This window comes from Puma concolor, chromosome D3 (assembly GCF_028749965.1).
Source record: "Puma concolor isolate L17-30 chromosome D3, mPumCon1.1.hap2, whole genome shotgun sequence".
Classification (NCBI taxonomy): Eukaryota; Metazoa; Chordata; class Mammalia; order Carnivora; family Felidae; genus Puma; species Puma concolor.
Genome location: NC_141678.1, coordinates 530,736 through 553,270, shown reverse-complemented (window position 1 = coordinate 553,270; position 22,535 = coordinate 530,736). Strand labels below are relative to the sequence as shown.

The 22,535-nt window shown below is 44.8% G+C and overlaps 1 protein-coding gene across 1 annotated transcript; it reads right to left on the bottom strand.

Moving 5' to 3' along the window:
* Positions 1–6,894: 6,894 nt before the first annotated feature.
* On the bottom strand, positions 6,895–21,686 carry LOC112855091 (uncharacterized). The gene is made up of 5 exons (XM_086681351.1): positions 21,406–21,686; positions 18,359–18,518; positions 10,418–10,544; positions 9,809–9,901; positions 6,895–8,742 (listed from the first exon to the last, which is right to left on the bottom strand). Exons 2-5 carry the CDS (start codon positions 18,371–18,373, stop codon positions 7,688–7,690), a joined length of 1,290 nt encoding a protein of 429 aa, XP_086537477.1. The 5' UTR covers positions 18,374–18,518; positions 21,406–21,686; the 3' UTR covers positions 6,895–7,687.
* Between the last annotated feature and the right edge of the window lie 849 nt (positions 21,687–22,535).

Below are 22,535 nucleotides of genomic sequence, written 5' to 3'. Positions count from 1 at the left end.
CAGCAGTCTTCATCTGATTCTGGCTCCTCTTCTTCCTCAGAAGATGAGCGACCCCAAAGGTCCCATGTGAAGAACGGTGAGGTAGGCAGGCGGCGGAGACATTCCCCTTCCCGGAGTGCCTCTCCATCACCTCGAAAGCGCCAGAAAGAGACTTCCCCTCGTGGTAGTCGGAGGGGGACCCCCTCCCCACCACCCACCAGAAGGCGCCGTTCTCCTTCTCCTGCCCCTCCTCCTCGAAGGCGCAGGCCTCCCACACGGCCACCTCGACGAAGGACTCCTTCTCCTCCCCCCCGGCGCCGCTCACCTTCCCCAAGAAGCTACTCTCCTCCAATACAGAGGAGAGACTCTCCTTCTCCGCCTCCAAAGAGAAGAACGGCTTCTCCCCCTCCCCCTCCCAAACGTAGGGCATCGCCATCTCCACCACCAGAGCGCCGGGTCTCCCATTCTCCACCTCCCAAAGAAGCTCCCCGGTCACCCAGAGACGTTCGCCTTCGTTATCATCAAAGCATAGGAAAGGGTCTTCCCCGAGCCGATCTACCCGGGAGCCCCGGTCACCACAACCAAACAAAGGCCATTCTCCCTCACCACGGCCTCGAGCTCCTCAGACCTCCTCAAGTCCTCCACCTGTTCGAAGAGGAGCATCATCATCACCCCAAAGAAGGCAGTCCCCATCTCCAAGTAAGAGGCCCATTAGGAGAGTCTCCAGGACTCCGGAACCCAAAAAGACAAAGAAGGCTGCCTCACCAAGCCCTCAGTCCCTAAGGAGGGTTTCATCCTCCCGATCTGTCTCAGGATCTCCTGAGCCTGCAGTTAAAAAACCCCCAGCACCTCAGCCTCCTGTCCAGTCTCAGTCACCCTCTACCAACTGGTCACCAGCGGTACCGGTCAAAAAGGCTAAAAGCCCAACACCAAGCCCATCTCCGGCAAGGAACTCAGACCCAGAAGGAGGTGGAAAGAAAAAGAAGAAAAAGAAGGACAAGAAACACGAAGAGGATAAGAAGCACAAGAAGCACAAAAAACACAAGAAGGAAAAGGCCGTGGCTGCAGCCGCTGCGGCTGCTGTAACCCCTGCAGCCATTGCTGCTCCCACAACCCCATCAGCACAGGGGGAACCAGAAGCGGAGCCCGAGCCTAAGAAGGAGACCGAAAGCGAGCCCGAAGACAACCTCGATGACTTAGAAAAGCACCTGCGTGAAAAGGCACTGAGGTCGATGCGGAAGGCTCAAGTGTCCCCACAGTCTTAGGTGGGAATGTGTGTTACGATGTACATTTTATTTGGTTTGCATGCAATTCAGTTTCAAAATTGCTAAAATGTGTTTGAGCTTTAGACTATAACATTTGTTGTAATAATTGCTAGGTTGAAGTTCACCATGTAAAAAAAAAGGGCATGGATTTACATTGCAAAAGGTGTCCACAGTGTATTAGTGACATTCTTTCATTGACAGCTGACATAAGTTTCATTTAGAGTGAAATATTTTAAGCCAAAAAAAAAAAAATCCCCTTTTTAAAAAAGGGGGTTTCAATACTGTTGGCATTCTTACGGTTTCTTTAAAGGCCTTGGCTATTCCCAGAGGTTTTCCTTTCTTTTCGTTTTTTTTTTCCCCCTTTATTTTTTCTCATTTGAGTCTTAGCACCCATTTAAGTTATGATGCTTCCAACCTTGTATGGTTTGCAAGCTAGCCCAGAAATAAGACCACTGTTGAACTACCACAAAAGTATAAATGAACATTTTGATGCCACAGTCTTTCCTGTTGCCTGTGGAGTCTCTGCTGAAATGAATCCAGATTCGAGCTCTAGGATGAGACGGAAAATGAAAGCATGTTGTTTGCCAGGACACTGTGGGTTTATATGGATGTGTAACAAGTTGATTTGGAACACTGGAATTTCATTCTATTCTGTTGTGTTTTTTTTTGTAAAGGCAATTAACTAGTCCCAGGAAGGATCCTTCAGTTACATAAAAGTTTGTTTTATGAAATTTCACGGTTCCATTCATAATTTTGTCTTGTTCTTCCAACTGGTATATACAACTTTCAGAGCTCTCTCATATTTGGAAGGCTGGAAGGGCCCAGACTTTGAAATAGTGTCTTGTTTTCACTGTTTTTGTTTTGGGGTTTTTTTTTTTTAAACTAAAGCTATCTAAAGCTTGTGGATTAAACAGAATAAATTTCTAAATTTAAAAAATAAATAAATAAATAAATAAATAAACATTTAAAAAAATTTTAAATTGAGTTGCTGTGTTCTTATTTTTGAGTTTTGAGAGTTCTTTATATATTCTGGATATTGGATATAAATTCTTTCTTAGAAATGTGATTTGTGAATATTTTCTCTAATCCTTAGCTTCTCTTTTTTCTTTAACTTTACTTATTTACTTTGAGAGAGAGAGCATGAGTGGGGGGAGGAGCAGGGAAAAAAGATTCCACGAACCATGAGATTGTGACCTGAGCCGAAATCAAGAGCCAGATGCTTAAGCGACTGATCTACCCAGGTGCCTCTCCTTTTTCTCATTTTCTTTTTGCTTTTTAAAGTTTACTTATTTTGAGAGAGTGCGCGAGCAAAGCAGGGAGGAACAGAGAGAGAGGGAGAGAGAGAGGATCCCAAGCAGGCTCTGCATCATCAGTGCAGAGCCTGATGCAGGGCTTGAACCCACCAACCATGAGATCATGACCTGAACAGAAACCAAGAGTCAGACATTTAACCGATTGAGCCACCCAGGTGCCCCCCGCCTCTTTTTTTCATTTTCTTAACATATTTCAATTGACCCAACTTTAAAGTCATTAATACCGTCTTCTGATATGTCTCCTCTCTTGTAAATCCCATGCAATGAGTTCACGATCTCTGATGTTGTATTTTTAGTTTTAGTATTATCCACTGATTTTTTATAATTTCTCTTTGTTATTAGTTCTACATCTTTTCATCCATGATATCTATCTTTTCCTCTATCTTCTTCTACTTATTATTTTTTTCTTGAGACAGAGAGGGCACAAGTGAACGAGGGGCAGACAGGGAAAGAGAGAGAGAATCCTACAAGGGGCAGAGAGAGAGAGAGAGAGAGGGAGGGAGGGAGAGGGAGGGAGAAGCAGGGCTTGAGCTCACCTGATGCAGGCCTCCAACTCATCAACTGTGAGATCATGACTGAGGCACCAGGCGCCCCTCTACTTACTTTTTTGATATTTTTAAGAAAGAGAAGAAAGAATCCCAAGCAGGCTCCACGCTGTGTGGAGCACAAACCAGGGCTCAATCCCACAACCCTGGATCATGACCTCGGCCAAAGTCAAGAGTCAGATGCTCAACCGATTGATCCACCCAGGCACCCCATATCTTTTCCTACTTATTAATAATAGTTATTTCAAAGTTATTATCTGTCCATTCCAATATCTGAATCATTCATAAGATTTCTCCAGTACTTTTTCTTTAATCTTTATTTATTTTTGAGAGAGAGAGAGAGAGAGACAGAGCGTGAGTGCGTGAGGGGCAGAGAGAGAGGAGACAGAGACTCCGAAGCAGGCTCCAGGCTCTGAGCTGTCAGCACAGAGCTGGACATGGGGCTCTAACCCACGGACCATGAGATCACGACCTGAGCCGAAGTCAGGCCCTTAAACGACTGAGCCACCCAGGCGCCCCTTGGATTTCTCCAATACTTTATATCCTTCTGGACTTTTTATGTGTACTTGTTCTATCTGCTAATAATAGAAGGGAGTTAGTTAAAATCTCCAATTATGATTGTGCATTTTTCTACTTCTCCCTTTAGCTCTATCCATTTTTAAACAACTTTATTGAGGCATAATTCACATGCCATTGAATTTGCCCACTTAGGTGTTCAGTTCAGCGACTCTCCGTGAATCGGTAGGTATGTGTCCCTCATTAAAGTCCAGTGTCATCACTGCCAGATGTTCCCCCCACTTCCGTTGGCAGTTAGTCCCCACTTGTAAGCCCGGCCTAAGGCAACCAGAAGTCTGGAGATTTTCATGTAAATAGAAAATCCAGTCTAGTCTTTCGTGACTGGTTCTTTTCTTGCGGCAGCTACGTCGTGCGTCTTTTTATCGCAAAAAGGTATTTTATTGTATGGACATAGCATGTTTTCCTTAGCCACTCACTAGCTGTTTTGAAATTTTTCCAGCATTTGTTTATTATAATTCTAGGAACTCACATACTCTGCAAGGTTGGGAGGCTGTCTTGTAGGAAGCTCTATATGCCCCGAATCAAGAACTGTCCCTCCCGCACTTGTAATGCCAAGGGTCCAATCTAAAAATAAAAACCACTGTAAGTAAAACAGGGAACTTAATGTGGGAAGTTGGTGACACAAGTGATAGGAGGGATGAGGTGCCAGAGAGGGTGGGGAGGCGTCCCAGATGCGAAAGCCAAGGTGCAGAAGCAGGAATCCATGACCGTCACTCAGCAGGGGGACAAAGGGAGGAGGTGTTTACCGGATCCCCGGTCCAGGGTCAACCAGCGGAAGCTGTAACCACAGCATGTCTACTTAAGAACAGCTGGAGTGACAGAGGAGACACAGCCATTGCTGGAGAGGTTACCTGAGGCCCAGACGGAAGAAATATTTTGTTTTTGTTTACTAATCTCACACCCTTCAGTTTCCCCTCGGTTTCACCAGATTCATCTAGAAGCACTTGATACAGGAGACTGGGATACACCTGTGGGCCAGGCTTCCCCAGCCCTGGGAGCAGAGCAGGGAAGGTAGAGGAAGGAATGGGTCTGAGGACCAGGGTCCAGGGTCAGCACGGTCCACCCACTCTGTTATTTGTCACCCTTCCTTCTCATCCTCCCGTGATACACATGTGACAGTAAGGTGACAATGCTGTCCTGCCTATCATGAATGGGCGAATCCCACAGTGACACTCTCATCCTCTCCCCAACAAGAGAAAATACAAAGTCCTAGAGGTCCTCGTCTCAAGTCTAGGGTCTCTAAGCACAACGTGGCTTTGCTTGATCTCATGATCTATGAACTGAATTCTAAAACAAAACCTCGCCAATCAATGTTCCATATCAAAACAAAAAATAGGGAAGGAAAATTTGTTGAAACGCAACAAAAATATACACAGCAGGTACAGTTGCCAGGTATTCACCATAAAACGCTGGCTGATACCAAAAAAACTTTTTCTCTGCCCCCGTTGCACGTTATGCTTGCCATCAGCAAGCTACTGGTGGGTCAAGGTTCTTTCTTCATCACTGAAGACTGAATTTCTAGCAGTCCTGTCCTAATGGGTGCTTTAGCCTCCCACGGGAACTCGCAGGGAAATACTACGAGGCTTGTCAGTGAATCTGTCAGGCTCCATGCAGAGTCACCTGGCCCCAAATGTGTACCAGCAATTCCTTAATTCTGCAGATCAAACACTCCAGCAGTAATGGTAACCTCCTTCTCTGTCGATTCCCTGGCACAAGACGCTCAAACGGCGTCAAGGACCTGTAATTGTGACGTTTGACAGGAGCCCAGGGTGCAAGGACAGAGAGCAGAAACCGCACGTGACGTCTCCTCTCTCCCGCCGCCTCTCTCAGCGGCTCCCAGCCAGATTCCAGCTGCTTTTCTAAAAAAAAATTTTTTTTTTAGCGTTTATTTATTTTTGAGACAGAGACAAAGCATGAACGGGGGAGGGTCAGAGAGAGGGAGACACAGAATCTGAAACAGGCTCCAGGCTCCGAGCGGTCAGCACAGAGCCCGACGCGGGGCTCGAACTCACGGACCGCGAGATCATGACCTGGGCCGAAGTCGGCCGCTGAACCGACTGAGCCACCCAGGCGCCCCCCAGCTGCTTTTCTTACGGCAGTTGTTTTCAAGACTGGACCCTGACCAGTAGGCCAGACAACAAATTCCACGAGACACTTCAGAATAATGAAGAGCTCCCCATATGGGCTGCATGAGAAATTTGGGGTCAAGGTCATCCCCCAAAGCAATACTGTGTTAACCTAGGCCCTAACTCTTAATTTTGATACAGCCCCATATTCAAATAACATTTGCTCTTGGATGTGAAATCTGAAGACCATTGTCCACGAGTCTCCCTTTGTCTGATGAAAACAGTCATTTTTCTGTAATTCTAAACGTTACAATCATTCAGGAAAGGATTCTGACATTGTCAGGCATTACCAAGGAGAGGAATTACTAAAAATTCTAAACAGAGGTAGAGGGAACATGCATAGTAGATGGTTTCAACAGAGACAAGTTAGCAACGCAAGAAAATCACACATATAGGGAGTGATACGAAGCTCTGAATTTCACCAACATTCAAGACAGGCTTTTGGCATTTTCAAATACATTATTTAAAGATTTGGGGCACCTAAGGGGCGTCTGGGTGGCTCGGTTGGTTGAGTGTCCGACTTCAGCTCAGGTCAAGATCTCGCAGTTCATGAGTTCGAGCCCGGTGTCGGGCTCTGTGCTGACAGCTCAGATCCTCTGTCCCCTTCTCTCTCTGCTCCTCCCCAACGCGTACGCGCCCTCTCTTTCAAAAATAAACATTAAAGAAGAAGAAGAAAAAATGCCCCTGAAAAATAACAGGAGGATATGTTTTGTGGGTATTTTATTTTATTAAATTTTTTAAAATGTTTATTTATTTTTGAGAGAGAGAGGATGAGCGGGGGAGGGGCAGAGAGAGAGGGAGACACAGAATCTGAAGCAGGTTCCAGGCTCTGAGCTGTGAGCACAGACCCTGACGCGGGGCTCAAACCCACGAACTGCAAGATCGTGACCTGAGCTGAAGTCGGACGCCCAACCGACTGAGCCACCCAGGAGCCCCTTGTGGGTATTTTCTTTTCGCCAGCTCCACTTCTCATCTGTTTAGATGACGAGCAATGCAGTTCAGAGTTTTTCTTTTGCTCACTCGGTCAGACGTTAACTTGTATTCTTGCCTTTGCATGTTTAATGTGAACAATCTGGATGTAACTGGCGACTCAGAAGAGGCAGGAGATTTTATTGAAAAATTCCAGCTTCTGTTATTGAACACAGGGCATGGTAAGAGTTCCCAAACTCATTTGCATGTGCCAAAAAGTTCTGGCAATATAACTTAAACTATTTGTTAAATAACAACGAAATCATTTGGTCTGGCTTACCTTCTATTACGGTACAAGACAAACGATATACATTGTGCAGCACCCTTGAGAGACGCTGTGCTATAAACATGACATATACCATATTCACAGATTAATTTCACATATGCTATGAAACTATATAAATTCACAAGATGTAGCCATACTCAGGAATATAAGCCCTATATTTGTCTGAAGCAATAGGCTTTCTACTTGGCTGTCAAGATTACTGAACATACTCATACACAGACATACATATCTTTAAAGCTTCATAAGCTTATCACTTAAAATAGAATATATAATCTTTTTTTCTAAAGATGCAATACCGTACTTGGAAATTGATTTTTTTTTTTTTTGACATTGCTATGGACAAATTTTCCTGTATTCCTTTGAGTCATTATTTTTGTCCTCGATATGAATAACTTGATTTATGATGAGACTAGACCATTTGCTGAGCGCTTGTCTCTACTGCCTTTGCCACATTCACTGCACACATAGGCTTGCTCTCCAATTTGGCATTCTGACGTTCAAGGAAGTAGAACTTCCTGCCAATGACCTTCCTACACTCGTGGCATTCGCAGGATTTTTATAAATGTGTTTTATGGTATAGAGAGAAGGGCGATTATTTTCTTAAAAGTGTCTCACACTCGCTCTATTTCTAGGGTTTCTCTTCTGTGTGAGTTCTCTGATGTATCATGAGGTGTGATTTCTGGGAAAAAGCTTTCCCACAAGTGCTACATCCATAGGGCTTCTCTCCTGTGTGAGTCCTCTGATGTATGATGAGCTGTGACTTCCAAATAAATGCCTTCGTGCATTCCTTACATCCATAGGGCTTTTCTCCTGAATGAGTTTTCTCATGTCTGAGGAGGAGTGACTTCCCACTGAAGGCTTTCCCACATTCGCTGCACCCATATGGTTTCTCTCCTGAATGAATTCTCTGATGTTTATGGAGACTTGACTTCTCTCTGAAGGCTTTCCCACATTCATTGCATTTATTGGGCTTTTCATCTATATGGGTTCTCTTATGAGTGATAAGTTGCGATTTCCCACTAAAGCCTTTCCCACATTCACCGCATGCATACGGTCTCTCTCCTGTATGACTTCGCTGATGAATAATGAGCTGTGACGTCTGAGAAAAGACTTTGCTGCACTCACTGCATTCATAAGGTTTCTCTCCTGTGTGAGTTCTCTGGTGTGTAATGAGATGAGACTTTCTAGAGAAGGCCTTCCCACACTCACATCCATAACGTTTTTCTCCTGTGTGAACCGTCTGATGTGTCACAAGGTGTGACTTCTGGGAAAAGGCTTTGCCACATTCACTACATTTAAATGGTTTCTCTCCTGTGTGTGTTCTCTGATGTACAATGAGTCGTGACTTCTTGCTGGTGACTTTTCCACAATCATTACATTCGTAGCATTTTGCTCCAACGTGAGTTTTTCCATGTTCGGTATAGAAAAAGGATTTCTCATATCCATTGAATTTACCAGGTTTCCTTCTTCCACGGTTTCCAGCCTCACTAAATAAACCTAACGAGTGTTTCAGATGTTTTCCATTTGAGACATGCTTACTGGACTTTTGCTTTAACGGTGCAAGGTTCACGCTGGATTGGAATGTTTTTCCACTGGCATTAGTTTCATGGACTTGTTCCGATTTTTTAATCCTGTCTTGGAGTTCTTGGTGCCAAGCTTTGTAATCGTCAACTTTCCAGTATTCTAGAAAGGAGAATGACAAACATATTTTGTGGATTCAATAATCGTGAACCAGGTGAACTAGAAGTGCAGAAAACATCATGCACAACTACACATGTTTGGGAATTAAAATTAAAAAAAGTGCTCTCATGGAAACTGAGGTAGAAAACTAATAATAGATAAGGAAAAGGGGGAAAAAAAACCTTTGACTAAATAGGTTGCTAAAGGCCATGATATAATAATCTGTCCTACGCAAAGGTAGGGTTTTATCTGAGCACAATCTGCACTAAAAAGCTGCACTACAAGGTAGAAAATGATGACACCAAAGTTATTCCTTTGGTCATAGGCATAGAAGGAGTAAACTTCCATAAAAGAAATCAAGTAGAGAATAGAAGGAATGACCACAGGTATATAATAGTAATCTGAGGCATTTAACAATAAAAAGGGAAAGAAAATAGGAGGGAATTAGAATGATGAGAAGAAAAAAACACAATGAATTCTCGGTACCAGTGAAAAGACAAGGGATCTATCAGCAGGATACGTTTGTGGTGTGGAGAGGGAAAAAGAACACACACGGTCTGAGGTGAGAAGGGATGCGCTCCTTAGTACAGACCAGAGGAGCGTAGCTCACTCTAAAATCAAAGCAAAGACGGACAGATTATCCTCATACAGACAAGTGATCTATATAAGATCTGGGTATCTGAGAAGCTCATATCCGTGGTTCTGAGTCCCTTCTAAAGGTTTAGTGATTGGAGAATTATCTAAACAGCATTTCAAAGGTGCCCATCCCTCACTGTCTTTACGTCCGCTGTAAACTGACATGTATTTTTTTATTAAAAATTTTTTAATTTTTTTTTTTTACTTATTTTTGAGACAGAGAGAGACAGAGCAGGAGCAGGGGAGGGGCAGAGAGAGAGGGAGGCACAGAATCCGAAGCAGGCTCCCAGCTGTCAGCACAGAGCCCAACGCAGGGCTTGAACCCACGAACCGTGATATCGTGACCTGAGCTGAAGTCGGACGCTTAACCGACTGAGCCACCCCGGCGCCCCTAAACTGGCATTAAAATTCCACCTTCTCACAGGTGACTCACCCGACGAGCTCTGACTTGGGACCTCTTCGCCTATTATCCAAGGCTGCTCTTGCTCCAGTTTGAAGATCACATCTGGTTTGATAAGTTGAAACCCTGTATATGAAAAATCACACATGACTTGAGCCTAATTTATTGGGCTTCAGACTTCTAAGAATAAATAAATGCTTAGTTTCAGAGGCTGTGCAGGGAGGCCTTCCATCTGGGATGTGAGTGTGCACTCAACACAAAAAAGCGCTGAGAATTTGTGAATTCTTTTTTAATTTTTTTTTTAATTTTTTTTTCAACGTTTATTTATTTTTGGGACAGAGAGAGACAGAGCATGAACGGGGGAGGGGCAGAGAGAGAGGGAGACACAGAATCGGAAACAGGCTCCAGGCTCCGAGCCATCAGCCCAGAGCCTGACGCGGGGCTCGAACTCACGACCGCGAGATCGTGACCTGGCTGAAGTCGGACGCTTAACCGACTGCGCCACCCAGGCGCCCCTGAGAATTCGTGAATTCTTAAGCTAAAGCCTAAGTCATTGCACTCTTCAAAGGCCCCCGTTGATAGTAAGCGAAGAGGAAATGGCAAGTGCCGGGCAGAGCCTGAGTCCGCACAAGATGTCCTTACCCAGGGACACGAGACTGCTCACATTCTCCAGCATCACATTTCTGTACAAGTTCTTCTGAGCAGAGTCCAGGAGCTGCCACTCGTCCCGTGTGAAGTTCACGGCCACATCCTCCAATGCCAATGACCCCTGAAAGAGCATGTCCCTACTGAATCTGAAGAAATGGATACCATAATAAAGGAAAGGCGGCAAGGCCCTGGAGTGGGAGCCCCCAGGAGCCGTCACGCAAAAGTGCCCAGTTCCCAGTAACGAATCGCAATTGCTCTGAGCCGGATGCCGGTTCCCTCTGTTCTTGTCTCTCTTACAGCTGGAGTCAGTCACGTGACTGTGTGCTGGAGATGGGACCTAGGAGGTGTGTGAGGGCCATCCGCGGGGAAGCTGCCGATTTTGGGTAAAAGAGATACTGATTTTGCCCTCTGCCCCCTCTACCTTTCTTCCTGCTGTTACCGCAGACGTTGCCCTCAGAGCTGCTGCAGCCACCTTGGGCCGTGAGACAATGTGAGTGAAGTTTGGCAGAGCAGAAACCTGGAAACATTCTGTCCTTTATGATACCGGTCATGAGCTGTGCCAGCCCAGGACCGTCTACTTCCGGGTGTCTTGCAGGAGAAAGTTCTATGGCCTTATTATCAGAGCTCCCACTATTTGTAAATGAAGTCATCTCTGATACACTGATTTTGACCATTCTTATCAGGATTCAGTACACAGGCTTTTTATCATATGCCTAGATTTGCATTATACCTTACTGGAGAAACAGAAGTCTTAAAAATCCTGTAGTGTTTTAAGTAAGATAGTATGACCCCGAATGTTTATCCACCCACAAGTGTGTGAGGTTCCACTCTGGTGTCATCAACACGAAGGTGAACAGGATTCACTCTGTCCTCACAGGGCCCTCAATCTTGTCGCCAGTTCAAGTTACCACAGACGCTGGGGCCGGAGAACATACGTGGTTTAAACACAACTGTAAGGGGTTATCATTTACTCCTTAGATCGGCAAAAGTGAAAACTTTTCAATATCCAGACAAGCCAAGAATACGGATGAATGCACTGCGGGTGTGGCTGGTTCAGAGTACCTTCTGTGTGCCAGCACTGGGGACAGTCACCTGTCTGCCAGCACCGGGGACAGAGTCACCTTCTGTGTGTCAGCAGTGGGGACAGTCACCTGTGTGCCAGCACTGGGGACAGAGTCACCTTCTGTGTGCCAGCACTGGGGACAGTCACCTGTCTGCCAGCATCGGGGACAGAGTCACCTTCTGTGTGTCAGCAGTGGGGACAGTCACCTGTGTGCCAGCACCGGGGACAGAGTCACCTTCTGTGTGCCAGCACTGGGGACAGTCACCTGTCTGCCAGCACCGGGGACAGAGTCACCTTCTGTGTGTCAGCAGTGGGGACAGTCACCTGTCTGCCAGCACTGGGGACAGTCACCTTCTGTGTGTCAGCACTAGGGACAGAGTCACCTTCTATGTGCCAGCACTGGGGACAGTCACCTTCCGTGCACCAGCAGTGCTGTCCGCCCGGCTCGCACCTTAGAGCAGGGGCTGCAAATTGCCAAGCCCAGTCAGCACTTAGATGCTAAAATAAAGCTTCTTGAAAGCCAGCTTCCAGCCATCTGTTCACGTACGATCCATGACTCTCTTGCAGGACCGCAGGGGAGGTGAGCAGTTGCGCCAGGGATGTGTGGCCGGAAAAGCCTAAAATATTCACCTTCTGCTCCTGCCTTAGAGACTTTCTTGTACATGTCCGCCAGGCAGTAAATACATTGGTGTTTAAAACAGCAAATCTGACAGACACCCGGGTGGCTCAGGGGGTTCAGTGTCTGACTTCGGCTCAGGTCATAATCTCGTTGTCCGTGGGTCTGAGCCCCGCGTCGGGCTCTGTGCTGACAGCTCAGAGCCTGGAACCTGTTTCGGATTCTGGTGTCTCCCTCTCTCTCTCTGCCCCTCCCCCACTCACACTCTGTCTCTTTCAAATGAATAAACGTTAAATAAATAACCGAACAGGGGTGCCTGGCTGGCTCAGTCCGTTGAGTGTCTGACTTTGGCTCAGGTCATGATCTCACAGTTCGTGGGTTTGAGCCCCATGTCAGGCTCTGTGCTTATGGCTCAGAGCCTGGAGCCTGCTTCGGATTCTGTGTCTCCCTCTCTCTCTGCCCCTCCCCAACTAGCACTCTGTCCGTCTCTGTCTCTCAAAAAGTAAAATAAAAACGTTAACAAATACACAAATAAATAAAATAAATTGTGAACTAATTCAACTCACTTCTAGAAAAAACCAGAATGATAAACCTCCACCCTAGTTTCTAAAGGAAAGAGTCTATATACTCTGGAAAGTGAACAAAAGGAAGCAAGTTATACTTCAGTTTCCACCATTTTTTATTTACAACATCTAGAATGCAGTAAAATATATATACAAAGAAGTATAAAAATGTGACCAAGAACTACGGCCACAGAAAGTAAAACCAGCCAACAGAAGGAGATCTACAGATGCCTAAGTTATGTGAATTAAGAGACAGACTCTAAAATAACAATACTAAATATGTTGAATAACTTAGAGGAAACATGGATATGATAAGTGAAGGGATGGAATATTTCAGGAGAGAAAAGGAAATTAATTTTTTAAAAAAGAACCAAATAGAAACTCTAGACTGAACAGCTGATATTAAGTACTTACCAAATGGACTTAACAGCAGATCTGATGTTATGAAGGAAAAGATTCATGAACTTGAAAATCGATTAATAAAAACCATACAGGGGCACCTGGGTGGCTCAGTCGGTTAAGCGCCTGACTCTTGATTTCGGCTCAGGTCATGATGTCACAGTTCATGAGATCGAGCCCCGCATTGGGCTCTGTGCTGACAGTATGGAGCCTGCTTGGGATTCCCTCTCCCTCTCTCTGCCCTTCCCCTACACTTGCTCTCTCTGTCTCAAACTAAATAAAATAAAGTTAAAAACAACAACAACATACAAAGTATAAAGTATTGGAAACAATGTATCAAGTGTCAGTGACCTGTAGGACAATATAAAAACATCTTATACACCATAATTGGAGGGTCAGAAGAAAATAGGGCAGAAAAAATATTTGAGTAAATAATGGCTGGAAATGTTCCAAATGTGAAGAAAAACATTCCACAGACACAAGAAACTCAAAGTATCCCAATCAGGATACATATAAAGAAAACCAGACCGAGGCTCATCAGAGCCGAATTGCCCAAAACTAAAAATAAAATCTTAAAATCAGCCAGAGCGTAAGACACAGTACATTCCAGGGATCAACATAAGAGGGATGGGACCACTGACCTCTCACCAGAAACAATGCAAGCCAACGTAGAATGGAATGTCCAAAATGTTCAAACAAACAAAAAAATCTAGCATGTTTTTCAGGAAAAAAACCCAAAACAACCCTTTCAAAGGGTGGCTGCATGGAGACTGCACAGCATGTGTCCACCAACACCGAAGGCCTCGTCAAGGAGGGTGGGCCCATCGCATGGTGAGAAGAAGGAGGGAGGAAGCTCAGAAGAAAGTGCTTCGTTCCTGTGCCTGGGGACTCAGGCATGGAAAGCAGGAGGGCAGAGTCGCGCAGAAGCACATGTCCTCCAACACCCGAGAACAGGGACCACCACACAAACGCTCCAAAAGAAGGCAGGGAAAAGAAACAAAGAACAAACAGTACAAACAGAAAACAAATAGTAACATGGTAGACTTCAACCCAAATATGTCAATAATTACTTAAAATGTTAACGGACTAAATAAACATTCCACAGAAAAGAGACATTATCAGGCTGGAAAAAGTAGGACCTATCTATAGGATACTTACAAAAGACACACTTAATTATGATTTTTTTAAATTTATTTAATTTTGAGAGACAGAGAGAGACAGAGTGTGAGCAGGGGAAGGGCAGAGAGAGGGAGACACAGAATCTGAAGCAGGCTCCAGGCTCAGCTGTCAGCACAGAGCCCGACGCGGGGCTCGAATCCACAAACCGTGAGCTCGTGACCTGAGCCGAAGTCGGTGACTTAACCAACTGAGCCACCCACGTGCTCAAGACACAATTACAGAGGTACAAATAAGTTAGACATAAAATACAGGAAAAGGTAATAGCACTCAGACATTCATATGGAAACTAGTGTAGCTACATTAATATTACACAAAGTAAGCTTCAAGATAAGGGGTATTGCTAGAGATAAAAAAGGACATTTCATAACAACAGAAGGGTCAATTCATGAAGAAAACATAACAATCCTAAATGTGCAAACATTTAATAACAAAGCTCCAACTGGCGGCTGGGTGGCTGAGTCGGTTAAGTGTCCAATTCCACTCAGATCATGATCTCTCAACTCGTGGGTTCAAGCCCTGCGTCGGGCTCTCTGCTGTCAGCATGGAGCCCATTTCAGATCCTCTGTCCCCCTCTCTTTCTGCCCTTCCCCTGCTCATAGGCTTGCACACACACTCTCTCTCTCTCTCTCTCTCTCTCTCAAAAATGAACAAATATTGAAGAAAAAGTAACAGAGGGGCACCTGGGTGGCTCAGTTGGTTAAGCTTCCGACTTCAACTCAGGTCATGATCTCACAGTTTGTGGGTTCAAGCCCCACATCAGGCTCTGTGCCGACAGCTGACAGAGATTACTTGCTTCAGATTCTGTGTCTCCCTCTCTCTCTCTGCCCCCTGTGCACTGACTCTCTCTCAAAAATAAATAAACATTAAAAAAATTGTTTTAATAAAAATAAGAAAATAACAGAGCTTCAAAATACATGAAGAAAATACTGACGTAAATAAATGGGTGTAGTTTCAATTGCATAAGGCGAAAAAAGTTATGGATGTGGATGGTAGTGATGGTTGCACAATATTATGAACATGTTTATGTCTATCTTATCATAACCAAAAAATAGAAAACATTATCAGCAATAATTAAAAAAATGCAAGTTAAAAATACAAGGAAATGTCATTTTTCATCTATCAGGTTGGCAAGGATAAAAAGTTGACATGGGGGCGCCTGGGTGGCTCAGTTGGTTAAGCGTCTGACTCTGATCTCAGTTCACGTCATGAGCTCAGGTCTTGATCTAGGGTCATGAGTTCAAGCCCCGTGTTGGGCTCCATGCTGGGCGTGGAGCCTACTTAAAAAAAAAAAAAAAAAAAAAAAAGGAAAAAAAAAGGTGATACAACTCAGTGTTGGTAAGGATGTGGGGAAGAGTCAGCAAAACACTGTTGATAAAACAAATTTGAATACACTTTTAGAAGGCAATTTTGTAATCTCTATTAATACGTAAAACTTGCATGGCCTTTGACCCAGAAATTCTATGTCTGGGCATTTATTGTACATAAACTCTTGTACAAATCCTCAAAAAAAACTGGAGGTTTTCACCGGCTCTCAATAATTGATTGAACCAGTAGACAAAAATCAGTAAGAATATAGAATTGAACATGCTATCAACTGATTTAACCTAATTGACATTTATTTATTGAACATTCCATCCAACAACACATTCTCCTTGATTCACATGGATTATTCCCAAAGATACACCATATGCTGGACCATAAAATAAGTCCCAAAGAATTGATATCATAAGGAGACGTTCTCTGACCATAAAAAAATACAATCAGAACGTAATAACAAAAAGGTATGTAGAGAACTCCTCACCTCAAGTATTTGTAAATTAAGCAGCACACTTTACATGATTCAGGGTCAAAGAATAAATCACAGTGAACATATTTTGGATTTAATTCTAACAAAAACAAAACAGACCAAAAACCCCACAGTACTGGGGCACTCTACTGGAGAAGCCTTACATGGATCTTAGGACAGTCAATTTTAGACATGTCTCAGCCATGCAGATGTGGCTCTTTTCATACAAGATATGAATTGGGGCACATATTCATGCAGTTCACTGGTTTAATGATTCCCTGTACCATGTTGGTAATCTAATTGAGTCTATGATGCCAGCCAGATTAGTCAATCTGATGTGTGAAGCTGTTAAACTTGTGAATGACTTCTGAGGTTGATTAGATATTCAATGTGATCCAGACTTATGCTGAGAAGTCAGTTCTCTGGAAAGACAACAGTCCTAATTTGTAGCATTTGCTAATCTGTGTTGAAAATATTCCTACCATGGCTGATTTCAAGCTATCAAAGCTTAATAACTGGTTTACAAAACTCAGAATTTAAGTTTTGCAAGTTGGTACGAGCTGACTCCAACACATTACTGGTAATTAAAAAAACAAAACAAAACAAAACAAAACAAAACAAAAGAGTGATTTTATGCCAAACACAAGATCTGGATTTCACATCCTATATAGGTTATTATCCCTACAAAAATAGTATATTTAATTTTGAAACAAATATCTTAATGCAAACAACACACACATTTTAGGCCCTTCTCTTCAACCATCACACTGAAACATTGGAAGGAATCATTAAAAAAGTTATTAAAACCTGAATGGAAGGGGCGCCTGGGTGGTTCGGCTGGGTGCACGTCCAAGTCTTGATATCAGCTCAGGTCATGATCCCAGGGTTGTGGGATCAAGCCCCAAGTCTGGCTCCACACTGAATGTGGAACCTGCTTGGGATTTTCTCTCCCTTTGTGCCCCACCTCCCTGCTCACGCTCGCTCACTCTATCTCTCTAAAAATAAATAAATAAATAAATAAATACATGAAATTAAAAATAAAATTTAAAAACTTGAATGGAAAAAAATCTCGATATACTGGCCAAACAGCAGAATGTATCTAATGGAAGAGGACATTTGCAGTGTGAATTACCACACCGATGAATTCTGCAAGAATCAAGATGAGAAGAAAAGAAGTCAAATATATTAAAGAAAAGTTTTTAAACTCAGAGCATAGATCCAGAAGAGAATATCCATCAAGCATTCCAAAACTGGAGAAAATGGAGAATAAAGGGGAGGAAATAATCAGGGAAGCAAAACAGGAAAATTGTCCAAAGTTGAAGGCAGGCAAAAGCTTTTCCAACTGAAAGCAATAAAAAAATGTAAATTAAAAAAAAAAAAAAAAGTGACAGGGTGCCTGGGTAGCCCAGTTGGTTAAGTATCTGACTTCAGCTCAGGTCATGATGTCATGGTTCGTGGTTTCGAGCCTCGTGTAGGGCTCTGTGCTGACAGCTCAGAGCCTGGAGCCTGCTTCAGATCCTGTGTCTCCCTTTCCTTCTGCTCCTTCCCCATTCGTGCTCGCTTGCTCTCTCTCTCTCAAAAAATGAATAAACCTTAAAAAAAAGTGAATAAAAATTTTATGCCCAGACACATCAGTGGATACAGAAGAAAATGCAATGAAAACCGCAAGGTACCATTTCACACCCACTAGAGTGGCCACAGTGAGACAGTAACAGTGTTGATGAGGAGGTGGAGAAATGGAAGCCCTTATGTATTGCTGGTGGGATTGTAAAATGAATCAGCAACTTAAAAAACACAGTTTATCAGTTTCTCAAAATGTTAAATATAGTTACGACATGAACCAGCCATTGCACTCCTAGGTATGTATCCCAAGAGAACAGAAAACATATGCACAAATGTTCACGGTAGCATCAGCCATGATAGCCAAAATGTGGAAATAACCCAAATGTTTAGCAAATAAGGAACTGATAAAATGTGGTACAGTCACACAACAGATTATTATTCCACAACAAAAGACAATACAGTATTAATATATGTCCCCTCTTGAAAGTGAGCTACAGGAAAGAAGCCAGTCGCAAAAGAACAGGTGTGATTCCATTGATATCAAATGGGTAGAAGGGGCAAATCCAGAGACACAGAGAGCATACTGTGCTTGCCTAGAGCTGGGGCAGGGAGAAATGGGGAACACCTGCTAACGGGGTGCTCTTTTAGGAGGATGAACAATTAGATGGTTGCAGAAGTCTCTAAACTTACTAAAAAACAGTAAATTGTTCACTTTAAATGGGTGAATTGTATGGAACCATACTGAAGAAATAAATGAATTACTTACCTGGGACTTACTCATTTTCTGCCACACTTGGGAAATGGCCAGTAACTTTAGGCTCTGCTCTATCCTTCTTAACTCCTCTGGCCAGGACTCTCTTCACTAAGGATTCACCTCTGGGACTTCTTTATCTCAAATAAGCCAATTACTTCATGGAAACCGGAATCTGTTGAATCAGTTAACAAAGTCTCTTTAGTAGATGCAAATCTCCCTCTTTTGCTGAAAACTCACCTTCATTTAAAGCTCAAACTGTGTTTTCTATAGACTCTAAACAGACTTTAAATGGGTGATGAGTATTAAGGAGGACACTTGTGATGAGCATTGGGTGTGGTATCTAAGCGAAGAAGCACTAAATTCTACACCGGAGCCAACTTTACCATATATGTTAACTAACTAGAATTTAAATAAACTTAAATGAAAAAAAAAAAAAGACTCTAGGCTCCTGGGTGACTCAGTCAGTTAAGCATCCAACTCTTAATTTTGGCTCAGGTCATGATTTCACAGTTCGTGGGATCGAACCCCACGTTGGGTTCCACAAAGAGTGGAACCTGCTTGGGATTCTCTATCCCTCTGCCCTTCCCCTGCTCGTGCTCTCTCTCTCTCAAAATAAATAAACTTTTTAAATTTTATTTTATTTAAAAAAAATTTTTTTTAATGTTTTATTTATTTTTGAGGGAGAGAGAGACAGAGCGCAAGCAGGGGAGGAGAGAGAGAGGGAGACACAGAATCTGAAGCAGGCTTCAGGCTCCGAGTTGTCAGCACAGAGCCCGATGTGGGGCTCAAACTCACGAACCGTGAGATCATGACCTGAGCTGAAGTCAGATGCTTAACTGACTAAGCCACCCAGGTGCCCCAATAAACAAACTTTTAAAAAAAGACAGTAAACAGATCTAACAAGGACTCAAATAGCAGCGTATGCAGAAGGAACCCCACAGCATTGATAGCATTTAACCAAGCATTCATTGTCTCTGAAAGGAAGGGAGACAGCAATGGTGTGTGTGTGTGTGTGTGTGTGTGTGTGTGTGTGTGTGTGTGTGTAAAATATATAGCGAACAGGAAATAAGAACATCAATTTCATTTAAAAAATGTTTTCAATGTTTGTTTATTTTTGAGAGAAAGAGACACACACACAGAGTATGATTGGCAGAGGGGCAGAGAGAGAGGAGACACAGAATCCGAAGCAGGCTCCAGGCTCTCAGCTGTCAGCACAGAGCCCGATGTGGGGCTGGAACCCACGAATCACGAGATCATGACCTGAGCTGAAGTCAGATGCTTAACCCACTGAGCCACCCAGGCACCCCATTAACATCAATTTCATTTTTAAATAAAGGCATGAATAAAAGAGGAAAGTGAATCCAACCATTCATGAAATGAATAATTCAGCTGAGTTTCTCCTCAAAATACAGCAAACAATTCATTTTAAGGTCATAACGTTCTTTGAGAGTTCTAAATTAGTTAATACATGTAAGTACCTTAGAACTATAACTGGCACATACACATTTAGTAAATGCTAGTTAGCGCTCTTACTATTACAGGACATGATTATAGAGAAATCAGAAAATACATATCAACTAACAATTATTACCCATAACCCCACTACTTCAAAGGTACCTCTCTCATAGGGTGTTAGAAACCATCTGACATTGTTACAAAACTGTGATCTTACAGTCTTACATTTTTGAATCGCCTTTTATGCTATATAGTAAACCCACTTTCAGACCAATAACTATAACTGTAGACCTGTGATCATATCGTATAAAAACTCAATCAACTCTCAACCAACACCTGATATCCAGGCATCCCTCGTCTTCGTTCCCTGACCCCAAGTCCACCCGATCAGCAGCCTCAAAGACCTCCCAGTCAATTCCACAGCTCGCTAATCGACCATTTGCAAAAGCCCATTCACCACTTACTCCACCAATCATACTCCCAACAAGCCCTGTGAGTCCCAGTCACCAGACACATTCGGCCCATCACTAACTCCCACAACCCTATCACTTACACCAATAAGTCCCTCATTCATCCCCCAACTTATTAACTCCCACAGGCTTCCCGATGACTCCTCCGACTGTCCCCGCAAACTGTCGCCTCAGTTGTCCAAATCTACTATGTCCCCAGTCATTCCCACAGCCCCCAGTTACTCACAGCCAAATGTCTACCAGTCTCTGCCTCCACCTCCAGGCTACCAAGTCACCAACCCCATAGTACCACAATCAGTCCCTAACCCATAGTTCCACAATCACTACTCTTTCTTCCTTTTCTTTTTTGTTTTTAAAGGCGAACTCTGCGCCCAACCTGGGGCTTGAACTCACACCCCGATTTCAATAATTGCACACGCCAGCGACTAAGCCAGCCAGGTGCCCCAATACTCTTCTGATTGATACCCAGGCCTTCCTAATGGCTCAGTCATTCCTACTGTCCCCAATTCCTCACCCATCAGGCATCCTAATCCTGATCTCTGGATTCCCCAGTCACTGATGTAAACTGACATCCTAGGCTCACTTCCTCCGTGAGCCTATAATTAGTGACACACACAGCGCCCCCCACACCTCCACTGGCCTCCCAAAGTACTCAACCCTAAGGCAAAGTAACAGGTTAATGAGAAAAATCCCCCTCCAGTAACGTCCCCCCACTCACAGAGCTCTTGCAAACCCCAGCAATCCCCAAACCACACAAGACCCCAATCTATCACCCCGAAAATAGTCAACTTCACGCTCCCTCCAATCAGCAAATTCTATTTGCCCTTCATCAACCCCACCAGGCACCCGATTTCTGCACTCCACAGCTGCCCCAATCACTGACACCCCGAAGGCGCCCCCAGCCCACATCACTGACACCTTGAGACCAGCTCAGGCCTGCGGCCCCATCTTTCACTCCCCGAAGGTGACTTTAAGGCACGAATGCTTTAAATCTCTAATTCTGTCCCACCACTTTCTGCAGACCCCCGAACGCCGCCCTAACGGGTCCACAACCACCCCTCGCCCCACGAACCCCGCCAGCCCCGCCCCCGCCCCCGCCCCCACACTCGTCCGGACAGGCCCCCGCTCACTCACCTCACTACCCGTCACCGAGCCCCACGGCCCCTTCAGCAGGCGTCGGCCCCCAGCCGCTCTCAGCCCCGCTCCCTCCAGCGCCCTCCCCGCAGGCCCAGTCACCCATCCCCGGAGTCCCCTGCTCTGATCCCGCCTGACCGGCCCGCTCTGCCCCGCCGCCCCAGACCCCACTGGCCCCACACGCTGCCCTGACCCGCAGAACGCGCACCGGGGGCACCGCGGGGCCCGCGCGGACACCGAGGCCGCCCCAGCCCCGCAGCCCGCCCGCTCGCCACACGGCCTCCCCCTCCGGACAGTAGTACCAAGGTTCGCCCGGCCCACCGCGGAAGCGTGCGCGCAGCACTACATTTCCCAGAGTACCGCTCGCCCCAGAACTACATCTACCAGAGGGCTCCGCGGCGCGCCTGGCCATATAAACTCCCAGGGCTTTTCACCAGTTGCCTGGTTGCAGGGCGCCGGCCGAGTGTACACGCACTGGTGAACAAATGCGGGAGTTGGTGGTTTCTCGTTCCTTCCATAGGAGCCTTTCAGTCAGGGAGAAGCACGCAACTTAACAAACTCCGGTACTAACGAAAGTAGGGGCCTGATTGTGCTCGGAGGACTTGCAGACCGGAAAGCAGTCTGGGGTGCCCAGCTGGCTCAGTCGGTGGAACATGCCACTCCGGATCTCAGGGTTGTGGGTTGAGCCCCACTTCGGTGTAGAGAGTAAAAATATAATATTAAAGGGCGCCTGGGGCCCAGTCCATTAAGCCTTCCACTCTTGATACCAGCTCAGGTCATGACCCCAGGGCCCTGAGATCAAGCCCCACATTGGGCTCTGCACTGAGCGTGGAACCTGCTTGGGATTCTCTCCCTCTGCCCGTCCCCTGCTTGCGCATGAGTGCGTGCGCGCTCTCAAAATTAAAAACCAAACAACTAAAATCTTAAAAAAATTGGTGCCTGGGTGGCTCAGTCCCTTGAGTGTCTGACCCAGTTCAGCTCAGGTCATGATCTCACAGTTGGTGAGTTGGAAACCTGCATGGGGCTCACTGCTGTCAGTGCAGAACATGCTTGGAATTCTTCTCCTTCTCTTGCTCTCCCCCCTCCCCTGCTCACACTCTCTCTCAAAAATAAAAATAAAATCTTGGGGC